This window comes from Corythoichthys intestinalis, chromosome 12, assembly GCF_030265065.1.
Source record: "Corythoichthys intestinalis isolate RoL2023-P3 chromosome 12, ASM3026506v1, whole genome shotgun sequence".
Classification (NCBI taxonomy): domain Eukaryota; kingdom Metazoa; phylum Chordata; class Actinopteri; order Syngnathiformes; family Syngnathidae; genus Corythoichthys; species Corythoichthys intestinalis.
In genome coordinates this window covers 54550845-54563090 of record NC_080406.1, presented here as the reverse complement: position 1 = coordinate 54563090, position 12246 = coordinate 54550845, and the positions used below count along the sequence as shown (strand labels likewise).

Sequence of the window (12246 nt, the reverse complement as noted above, 5' to 3'; positions counted from 1 at the left end):
ACATTTTATTTGAATGTGCATTATATAGGCATAACCCCTGCAGGGCCAACAAGATTTTTTTTCAATTGGGCATGTGCGCTTAGGTTCGTCTCTTGAAGGAAAATATTGTGTACCAGCAAGAAATTTATCACACAATAAATAACTGGAGCCACGAAAGTGATCAAATTGAAAGTTATAATTGAAAGAGAAAACCATTTACAATATATTTACAATCACTGCCTATTGGAGATTGGGTGATGTGGTGTTACATATGGCAAAAACTAAACTCCTATAGCATCTTCCAGAGGTGAGCAGTTCAAACAGCTGGAAACCAGGATGTGAGCTGTCCTTGAGGATGTTTAGAGCTCTGCTGAGGCACCAGGATGAGTAGATGTCCATCAGGGAGGGGAGAGGACAGCCAATGATCCTCTGTGCTGCCTTGACTGTCCTCTGAAACCTGTCTGTGGCAGTGCAGCTTCCATACCAGGTGGAAATACAGTATGTTAGCAGGCTCTCAATTGATGAGTGGCAGAAGGCCAGCAGCAGCTTCCTATCCAGCTTGTTCTTCCTGAAGACTCGCAGGAAGTGCAGACGCTGCTGAGCCTTCCTTATGAAAACTGTTATGTTTGCTGTCCATGAGAGGTCATCTGACATCTGGACTCCCAGGAACCTGAAGGTGTGGACCCTCTCCACACACTCGCCGTTGATGTACAGGGGCGGCAGATCGGTTCTGTTCCTCCTGAAGTCCATGATAACCTCTTTGGTTTTGGTGGTGTTCAGGGCCAGGTTGTTGTCTGAGCACCAGGCTGAGAGTTTGTGGATTTCCTCTCTGTAGGGTGCCGCATCTTCCTGTGAGATTAGTCAAACCAATGTGGTGTCATCAGCAAACTTGACGATGGTGTTGCTCCTGTGGATTGGACAGCAGTCGTAGGTGTAGAGGCAGTACAGGAGGGGGCTCAGCACACAACCCTGTGGTGATCCGGTGCTCAGTATGCAGGTGGAAGAAGGGTGGGGGCCAAGTCTCACAGTCTGGGGTCTGTTGGACTCTAAGGGAGAGCCTGAACACCCTGCGGAGGAAACTTATTTCGGCCGCTTGTATCCGGCATCTTGTTCTTTCGGTCATGACCCACAGCTTGTGACCATAGGCGAGGGTAGGAATGTAGATCGACTGGTAAATCAAGAGCTTCACCTTTCGACTCAGCTCCTTCTTCACCACTACAGACCGGTGCAGAGTCCACATCACTGCAGATGCTGCACCGATCCGCCCGTTGATCTACTGTACCCTCCTACCCTCACTCGTGAACAAGACCCCAAGATACGTGAACGCCTCCCCTTGGGGCAGAAACTCATCCCCAACCCGGAAAGGGCACGCCAACCTTTTCCGACTGAGGACCATGGTCTCCAATTTGGAGGCTAGATTCATCCCAACTGCTTCACACTCGGCTGCGAACCACTCCAGTGAGAGTTGGTGGTCACGGCTTCATGAAGCCAACAGCACCAAATCAACTGCAAAAAACAGAGATGCAATGCTGAGGCCACCAAACCGGACCCCCTCAATGCTTCTGCTGCACCTAGAAATTCTGTCCATAAAAACTATGAACAGAATCGGTGACAAAGGTCAGCCTTGGCGGAGTCCAACCCTCACTAGGAACAAATTCGACTTACTGCCGGCAATGAGGACCAAACTCTGACACCAGTCGTACAGGGACCGAACGGCCCTTGCTCAGGGGCTCAGTACCCGGTACTCCCGGAGCACCCCCCCACAGGACTCCCAGAGACACACGGTCAAACGCCTTCTCACAATCAACAAAAAACATGTAGACCAGATTGGGCGAACTGCCATGCACCCTCAAGGACCCTGCCGTGGGTGTAGAGCTGGTCCACTGATCCACGGCCAGGGCGAAAAACTACACTGCTCCTCTTGAATCAGAGATTCGACTTCCCGACAGACCCTCCTCTCCAGTACCCCTGAATAGACTTTACCGGGGAGGCTGAGGAGTGTGATCCCTCTATAATGTGAACACATCCTCCAAGGGACCACCACCCCGGTCTGCCAATCCAGATGCACCAGTTCAATTCAGTCCAGTTCATACTAATCCCATGTAAATAGGGCAATAGCTTCTTGGTGTTGTGGCAAACTTGGAAAAGTCGATGCGGACCAAAGTGCGAGCAGGAAACGGAAGTGGAGTGAAGGGTTTTTATTGAACAATGGCTGTGGCTGTGGCTCAGGCTGTGGCTGCGAGGGCTTGGAGTGTGGTTGTCCTGATGACAAAAAACAAGATTAGTCAAGAGTTCAATGAATGATCGTCAAAAACTACAGACTAGTTGGCCGATGTACCAATGGTCACTGACGGAATCATCTGGCACCTGCTTGCTGCCCAGGCAGCGCCTTATAAGCAATGTTGATTGCGATGAGCTGCAGGTGCACTCCCAGGTCTGCCACACCCAGCCTGCCAAGGTTGAACTCATGCCACATAACAGGAAGTGTAACAACAATAAAAGCCAGTAGAGGGGAGTGTGGGCTAGGACTACCACAGTACCCCCCCCTCAACGGACGCCACCGGGCGGCCTGCCCGGTTTCCCAGCGTTAGCAGCATAGAAGTCCCTCAAGAGGGACGGGTCCAAAATGAGACCACGGGAGATTCACGACCTCTCCTCGGGTCCATAGCCCACCCAGTCCACCAGAAACTGGAACCCACGGCCACGAGGCCGAACATCCAGGATCTTCGAGACCGTCGATGAGAAGGGGTGGGGGAGGGGCAACAGCCGGAGGGGAGAGGTCACTGGAAGAAACAGGCTTGAGCAGGGAAACATGAAAGGTGGGGTGCACGTTCATGGATGCCGGGAGGTCCAACCGAACAGCGGAAGGGTTTTAATGATTTTCGTGATCTTGTAAGGGCCCATGAACCGGGGGGCTAATTTGCGCGACTCTACCTGCAGGGGAAGGTCCCGGGCAGACAACCAGACCTCCTGTCCCACCTTGTATTCAGGGGCTGGTAAACGGTGGAGATCGGCTAGCTTCTTGTTTTTCTCGGCGGTACAAGTGAGGGCAGCCCTTACAGTCCTCCAGATGTTCCTAATCCTGCTGACGTGGTCCTTCACAGCAGGGACAGCAACTTCCTTTTCCTGCTCTGGGAACAAAGGAGGCTGAAAACCATTACAGGCCATGAAAGATGACATACCGGTGGCCGAGCAGATGAGTGAGTTATGAGCATATTCCACCCAGGGAAGGAAAGTGCTCCAGGAGACTGGATGATGGGCGGTGACACAGCGCAGGGCGGCCTCCAGGTCTTGGTTGGCCCTCTCGGTCTGGCCGTTGGTCTGAGGATGGTATCCCGAGAAGAGACTGGCAGCCGCTTCCACTGCCTTGCAGAACTCTTTCCACACCAATGAAGAGAACTGAGGACCACGGTCTGAAACAATATCTAGGGGGAGGCCGTGAAGCCGGAACACGTGCTTGACTAAGAGGTTGGCGGTCTCAAGAGCAGATGGCAGTTTGGGAAGGGGAACATAGTGAACAGACTTTGAAAAACGATCGATGACTGTAAGGATAACTGTGTTACCTTCAGAGGGAGGCAGACCGGTTATGAAATCAAGTGCAATGTGTGACCAAGGTCGACTGTGAATCGGAAGGGGACATAGCAAACCAGCAGGAGGCTGATGGGAGGCCTTCCCTCGAGCACAGATTGCGCAGGCTTTGACGAAGTTACGGGCATCTTTGGCCATGCCTGGCCACCAGAATGATTGGCGGAGGAAACCGAGGGTCCTATGTATACCAGGGTGACAGGTTAGTTTGGACGAGTGGCTCCATTCCAGGACTTGAGAGCGTGCAACAGATGGGACAAATAGGCGATTCGGGGGACCGTTTCCCGGGTCTGGATCAGTTTTTTGAGCTTCCCTGACCATTGATGTAATCTCCCATCTGGCTGCACCGACCACGCAGGCCGAGGGAAGAATAGTTCCAGGGTCTACAGAGCTTGGACATGGTGAATGGAGCCGTGACAGTGCATCAGCCTTGCCATTGCGTGAACCTGGGCGATACGACAACGAAAAATTAAACCTGGAAAGGAACAGTGACCAGCGGGCTTGTCGGGGGTTGAGACGTTGTGCAGATTGGATGTAGGAGAGGTTTTTGTGATCTGTCCAGATAAGGAACGGGATCTTAGCACCTTCCAGCCAGTGACGCCATTCCTGCAGGGCCAAAACAACCGCCAGCAATTCCCGGTTGCCCACATCATAATTTCTCTCGGCAGGGCTCAGCTGCCGGGAAAAAAAGGCACATGGATGCAATTTCTGGGTAGTGGGATCCCGCTGGGACAAAATGGCCCCTACTCCAGCGTCGGATGCATCCACTTCCACCACAAATTGGCGTGAGGTGTCAGGGTGTTTGAGGATAGGGGCGGAGGTGAAGAGGGACTTTAAACGTGAAAAAGCGTTACCTGCAGCTTCAGATCAGGTAAAGGGGTGTTTGGTGGAAGTGAGTTGGGTCAGAGGGAGTGCCACCTTGCTGTAGTCCCTAATGAAGCGACGATAGAAATTGGCAAAACCCAAGAATCTCTGTAGTTCTTTGCGGGTACTGGGAGTAGGCCAGTCAACGACTGCCTTTATCTTTACGGGGTCTGGTTTGAGTTGGCCCTGGGCGATGATGTAGCCCAAAAAGCTCACTGATGACACGTGGAACTCGCACTTCACCGGTTTAACGAAAAGCCGGTTCTCCAAAAGTCGCTGCAGGACCATCCTGACGTGATGGCGATGGTCCTCTAGGGAACGGGAAAACACAAGTATATCATCAAGGTAAATAAACACAAAGCGATTCAGAATATCTCTGAACAGGTCGTTCATGAGTCTCTGAAAGACAGCGGGGACATTTGTTAGCCCAAAGGGCATTACTAAATATTCAAAATGACCAATGGGAGTATTGAATGCCGTCTTCCACTCATCCCCCTCACGGATTCGGACGAGATGATATGCTGTACGGAGATCCAGCTTAGTGAACAACCTGGCGTGACTGAAGGGCTCAAAAGAAGGGTCAATTAGAGGCAAAGGGTACTTATCTTTTATTGTTATCTGGTTTAGACTGTGGTAATCAATGCAGGGCCGCAGGCCGCCATCCTTCTTGCCCACGAAGAAGAAGCCTGCGCCGACCGGGGAGGAGGAGGGACGGATGATACCAGAAGCCAAGGAGTCTCTGATGTAGTCTTCCATAGCTTCTCTTTCAGGACCGGATATGTTGTAGAGTCTGCTTGTTGGAAGGGGTGCCCCCGGCAGGAGATCAATGGCACAATCATAGGGGCGATGGGGAGGTAGAGTGTGGGCGAGGTCCTTGCTGAACACTGTCGCCAAGTCATGGTATTCGGCGGGTACGTTGGAGAGGTCAGGAGGCTCTGGAGGATAGGCTGGCTCTTTGACCGATTTGCCAGGGGTATGTGCTGAGCCAAGACACTCCAGATGGCAGCAATTGCTCCACCCCACAATCTTCCCCACCATCCAGTTGATGTTTGGGTTGTGAAGTTTGAGCCAGGGGAGACCAAGGATGACAGGTGCCACTGGAGAGGAGATAATAAACAATTGTATTGATTCATGATGATTACCAGAGACCTTGAGCATGAGAGGGACGGTGCGATGAGTTACTGAAAACAGTTTTCTACCATCCACTGCTTCCACCACTTTGGGGGCCTTGAGGGGTTCGAGAGGGATTTCAGCTTGTTTCGCAAAACCTTCATCCATAAAACTGTCGTCAGCGCCGGAATCGATGAATACATGAAGTGGCATGGCGTCTAAACCATGGGAAACACTAGCTGGGAGTATGAGTCGTGACTGAGAGCAGGAATCTGAGGAGGTTTGGCTCACCATGGTGCTCCCTTTTATCTGGTGAGACCAGTCTTTTGGCTGTGCAGGGCAGAGATGGGGGTTTTGGTCGCTGTGTGTCACTGGGGAATGGTTTGATGATATCGGCAGAGGGTGACATGAGTGGCAGAAACAGACGTGACTTGATGGCTTTCTCCCTCTTGCGTTCTCTGATGCGATTGTCAATCTTTATAGCTAGGGAAATTAGCTCCTCCAGGGTGGAAGGCTCATCCCGCATTGCTAGTTCGTCCTTTAAGTCATCTGCCAAATTACGGGAAAATACAGAGATTAAAGCTTGCTCACCCCAGCCACTTTCTGCAGCCAAGATACGAAAAGAAATTGAGAAGTCCGCCACTGATTGGGAACCTTGCTGGAGAGAAAACAGGCGGCTTATGGCCTCTCTCCCACGAACAGGGTGGTCAAATACTTTGCGTAGCTCTCCAGAAAAAGCGTCAAAAGAGCACAGCACTGGGGAATTCCTCTCCCAAAGTGCGGTTGCCCACTGACCAGCCTTTCCCCTCAAGAGGTTCACACAAAAAGCAACCTTAGCAGCGTCAGAGGCATAACTTGAAGGCTGCATATTAAAAACAAGGTTACAATTAAGCAAAAAACGACTACATGAGCCCAACTCCCCAGAATAACACTCAGGAGTTGGTATAAACACGCCCGGCCGAAGTAGGGGTGATGGCCCACCAGTAGGACTACTCACTGGCAAATTAGGTCCGGCCCTGGAAGTGAGGGATTATGAGAGCTGTGTCCTCACCTGCTTCAAGTCCATAGAAACTGCTTTTAGCGTCTCTTCCAAGCTGCGCAGCATTTGCTCATGATTACCTAGCATGTGTCCTTGGTGTCCGAGGGCCTCTTGGAAGCAGTTGGAGGTTGCTTGGTCCATTCTACTGGCCAGATGATTATGTTGTGGCAAATTTGGAAAAGTCGATGCGGACCAAAGTGCGACCAGGAAATGGAAGTGGAGTGAAGGGTTTTTATTGAACAATGGCTGTGGCTGTGGCTGTGGCTCAGGCTGTGGCTGCGAGGGCTTGGAGTGTGGGTGTCCTGATGACAAAAAACAAGATTAGTCAAGAGTTCAATGAATGATCGTCAAAAACTACAGACTAGTTGGCCGATGTACCAATGGTCACTGACGGAATCATCTGGCACCTGCTTGCTGCCCAGGCAGCGCCTTATAAGCAGTGTTGATTGCGATGAGCTGCAGGTGCACTCCCAGGTCTGCCACACCCAGCCTGCCAAGGTTGAACTCATGCCACATAACAGGAAGTGTAACAACAATAAAAGCCAGTAGAGGGGAGTGTGGGCTAGGACCACCACACTTGGCACAACATAACAGTAAATGATGGCAAAGTAATACTTATTTATTATTGCAGAGCCCAAAAACAGATGATTTTAAAAATTCTTTTCACCAAGTAACAACTGAAAAATTGCCAAATGAAATCAGTGATTTTGTGAAATTAGGAATGTAGTCTTGCATAGGACAACGCATTCTATAATGCTAATGGCCCACTTGACTTCGGTGCACATTGAAGAGTCTCAACTCCACTCAATGGAGGGAATATTCCGCTACATGTGCTACATTCCTGTCCACTGAATCATAAGCTCTCTCTTCTCATCCCTTCCAGTCATGTTCTGGCTGTACGACACGGACGGCAACGGCGTCTTGGACAGTTCGGTGAGTTTCTCCTCCAACTTTGTCACCTTTGTTTTTTTTGTTTTTGTTTCATTATTACCCATTGTGCTAAGAATAGAAACCTGTTGGCAGGCAATGTGTTGATATTAAGATTGTTTGTAATGGTCAGTCTGGTTTTAATACTAGCCAGGTTCCGAGGCATAAACAGAACATTGCAACTCGTATGGAACTTGTTACTGGTTCTACATCATGTTTGGATGGAAGCAATTGTGATCCATTGTGCCACAATGCTTTGATTTGTCCTATTTGGGATCTCTGGTAGGAGCTGGACCGCATCATCAATCAGATGGTGCATGTTGCTGAGTATCTGGAGTGGGACTCGACAGAACTACGGCCGGTGAGCAGGAGAACGCACGGATTGACTGTAAAGTATATACCTACATACACAGAAGTTAAAAAAAAAAAATAGGCAAAACCTGTTTTAATTCAAATATAAAAGAAGTTGTACAGGGTTCGTCACTACACCTAATACAACACTGGGGCACAGTGGGGCACTGGAGAGTGAGCAAATTTAAAAAAATTTTTTTTTAAGCACGTATCTATCATAAAAAGTCAGAAATAGCACTTCAAACTGCATATACCATAATTTTCGCACCATAAGGCACACCTGATTATAAGGCGCCACTCACCAAATTTGACACAAAAACAACATTTGTTCATAGATAAGCCGCACTGGACTATAAGCCGCAGCTGTCCTCACTGTACTATGGGATATTTACACCAAAATATTTTAACTGGTAACACTATATTTGACAGTGGCATTATACGAATGTCATAAGACCAAATGAATTACCATGCAGGCAATTGATTCAAAGCTTGATTGCTTCAAAAAGCTTCATTTGGCCATCACTGCTCCCTTGGGGTAGACAATCAATCTCTGCTGCCACCAGCTGTCAACACTGTTGTTGTCCAACATGACTCCTAGCATGTGTTGCAGAACTACAGATGTAAATAACAATCAAAATTCATGTTATGTGGTTGCTAGTTATGGTACTTGGTAATACTTTATTTGACAGTGGCGCCATAAGACTGTCATTAGACAATCATAATTACGACATGACACTGTCATGAGCAATTATGAATGCTTATAACAGATGTCATTTAGTGTTATCTGGCAAATTAGCTCACTTTTGAATGGATGTAAAAGACCCGAGCTGGACATTAATTTGCCGGATGACACCCAATGACATCTGCCATAAGCATTCAGTAATGCCCATGATAGTGTCATGTCACAATTATGACGTTCTTATGATATGATGCCTCTTTCAAATAAAGTGTTACCTATTAACACAAATAAATCAACAAATTAGCCACATTGGACTATAAGCGGCAGGATTTAAAGGGAAGGAAAAAAGTAGTGGCTTATAGTCCGAATGTTAGGGTAATCAAACCAAAATCCAAGTTTCAGTTAAAAAAAAAAAAAAAAAGTGAAGTTTTTGTTTTGTTTTTTAGCCATCAGTATTCAAAATCAAAATCATGGTGTCTATAAAAAGGGCCAAAGTCGCTCAACTTGTGAAGTATTTGTAGCAACCATGTTTTTACCACACATTACAACACATCAGAACGATTTCCCAAGTTGGGAACTCCAATCTCCCGATATCGCCCGAAAGTGCTTCGTGGAAGTATCAACTCATATGCATATCACAGCCAAAGTTACGAGCATAAATAACCTTATTAAGGAGCCATTTGCAGATTGTGTATATGGGGTGAATAGAGTATAATGACAAAGTTAAATGGGCATATTCAGTAGTTTATGCTATGATAAAATATGCTATGGAGTAATGATGACGGCAGCACTATTTCAAATAGTGTATCATAGTAATAATAATGATGACAAAAGTTTTTACTGGGCTTTAAAGACGCCATGTGATTGAACAGGCTTGACTTCCGACTGCAAGCTTGTGTGTTCATGACTGTATTATCACGTCTGAATGGTATAATGTAGTCATGTGATTATTGTTGCCAAGTTTCATTGGTGAAACTGGTAGAGCCACTGGGGGTATCTCTCTGGTAAAGATAATGTCCAATCTAATATGAAAAATGGGAAAAAATGTAATGACTCTAGTGTATCCTAGAGTAGTGGAGCAAGTATAGCATTTGTTCTTCACAAATCTACTCAAGTAAAAGTGAAAAGAATGGTTAATTATCGTCAGAGTAGTTTACGTTTTTCTCAAAAATTTATTGTTACTTTACATTGCCTCTGGCTCATCCACTGCAGATTCTGAAGGAAATGATGGAGGAGATTGACTACGACCGGGACGGCACAGTCACCTTGGAAGAGTGGATCCGAGGGGGCCTGACCACTATTCCCTTACTTGTTCTGCTAGGCATGGACACGGTTCGTTTTCACATTTTTCAGGCCAAAATTGCCAACTGTAACTCAAATATATATAAAATGTACCGTAAATAATGTAATGCGATTGAGGTTTTAATCAAATTAAATTTTAGTTATCTTGTCCAAAAGAGTCAACGTGTTATTCAAAATTGACCTTTCGCAAACTCTGCCTCCCAGACGGCAATAGACCTATCGCAAATCCACACTCCCCAATCACAAAAGTCGGACATTTAGGACTCCATTTGTAAAGCAACACATGCTGGAAAATATGACATTTTCTCACAATTAGCACCACACAGTGTTTAAAATGTAGTGTGAAAATTTTAGTCACATATTTTTTTGCACATCTATAACATTATTTAGCAACTTCAATATTTTTTTTTTTTTTTAGTAATAAGTGTTAGACCTGAATGTTTAAATCCAGAACTAAATATTTAATTTAAATCTTAAATGTAAATCTTGAATATAGATCTTAAAGGAAAATCTTAAATATAAATCTTGAAAATAAATCTTAAATATATATTTTAAATTATATGTCTTAAATGAAAATCTTAAATATTTGCCTTGAATGTAAATCTTAAATTTATATCCTAAATGTAAATCTTAAATAAAAATCTTAAATATAAATCCTAAATCTAAATACTAAATTTAAATATTAAATATGGAAACGGGTGAAATTAAATATTTAGTTAATATGCACATTCACATGACTTGTGGGCGGAACTAACAAAATAAAAGCTGGAGCAGCTCAGACTTTTGACTGTTTTTTTTATTTTATTTTATTTTGACTTTATTTTATCAGTCAGTCTCATTGAGATTAATATCTCTTTTATAAGAGAGGCTTGAGCACAAAGAAACATTCACAAATGTCAAACAACACAAAATACACTAATGGAAACAGTTACAAGAATCAGTAAAAACATCAGACAAAAGAGATTTAAAATCACCAAGATGAATGATTGACTGTAGTTTAAGAGTGGTTTGCAGTTCGTTCCATTTAAGAGGAGCATAGTAGCTAAAGCCAGTTCTACCAACATTAGTGCAAGTGGATGGAATGTTTAGGGTTAAGTAATTGGATGATCGTGTTTTGTAGTTACTGGAAATGAATGACAGGAGAGATGTGAGGTAGTTCGGAAGTTTGCACAGTAAAGCCTTATATATGAATAACATGATATGGATATTTCTTCTTGACTGTAGTGAGGACCAACCAACGTTATGATAAAGGGTACAATGATGAGTGTAGAAATTGTCATTGGTGATGAAACGTAGTGCACTGTGATAGACCGGGTTTAACTGTTGAACAGTTGATGGAGCTGCATGACGGTACAGGATGTCCCCATAATCAAGAACAGAAACAAAAGAAGATAATACAATGGTTTTTCGGTTAGGAGTTGACAGACAGCCCTTGATTAATACAGAAAGCTAAATTTTGTCAGGGACGCGGGCAGGCAGGCAGGTTGTGTGGACCCAATTGCAGGGAAACAAAAGCAGCAAGGCAGGTGAACTCAAAAAACGTTTAATGATATCTAACAAAAACACAAAGTACAACTGAAAGCACTGAGGATCAAAAGGGCAAGATTCAAACAAAACTTACTTAAATCGGAGGGACTGGTACACGAGGGCTTGGACCGGACTTGAAATTGACGTAGACCTAGACATAGACAATGACGCAACAAGGAGTGAACAGAAAATGGGAGCTTATATACACACACGCAGACAATGGGTAACGAGACAACTAGGAACAGGTGAGCACAGGAGGATAGACTAGAAGAAGGCACATCAGGTGAAATCAATGGGCAATCACAGGGACAAGTCACACTAGGAGAAAACAAACACAAAACCTAACAGTACCCCCCCCTCAAGGGACGGATCCCAGACGTCCCGACGAAAACAAAGTCCCAAACACGGCGATAAGAAGGATGCAGAAGGAGGGAGCAACATTAGCCCATCAGGGCTAGTCAGTCGGGCGTCCAGGACGCCAGACGTGGGCCGATCGCACGGTTTGATCGGGAGGGCGCCCGGGGCGCCAGACGTTGGGTGACCGCACGGGCAGATCAGGCAGGCGTCCCAGACGAGGTAGTACTCGGTCGTCCATACCGCCACGTCGTGCAGGAAGCGGGGAGCAGCATCGTCGGGGCGAGGGTCAGGAACAGAGTCGGAGTCGTCGTGCGGACCAGGAACAGAGTCGGAGTCGTCATGCGGACCAGGAACAGAGTCGGGGTCGTCGTGATCGGGCGGACCAGGAACTGAGTCGTCGTCGTCTGCTGCTGGCGGGACAGCAGCGGAGTCGCAGGAGTCTGCTGGCGGGACAGCAGCGAAGTCGCAGGAGTCTGCTGGCGGGACAGCAGCGAAGTTGTCGTCGTCGTCTGCTGGCGGGACAGCA

The 12246-nt window shown here is 46.6% G+C and overlaps 1 protein-coding gene across 5 annotated transcripts in view; it reads left to right on the top strand.

The window, feature by feature from the left end:
• Window positions 1-12246, top strand: part of LOC130926713 (diacylglycerol kinase beta) — a 273453-nt gene that overhangs the window by 65674 nt on the left and 195533 nt on the right. For all 5 annotated transcript variants that reach the window (XR_009066272.1, XM_057851809.1, XM_057851807.1 and 2 more), the window contains 3 exons: window positions 7461-7510; window positions 7791-7865; window positions 9747-9866. Coding sequence is in view for 4 of the 5 variants with exons in the window: in XM_057851809.1 (XP_057707792.1) it covers window positions 7461-7510; window positions 7791-7865; window positions 9747-9866 (245 nt within the window). In the remaining variant the exon portion in view is untranslated. The remainder of the gene's footprint in view (window positions 1-7460; window positions 7511-7790; window positions 7866-9746; window positions 9867-12246) is intronic.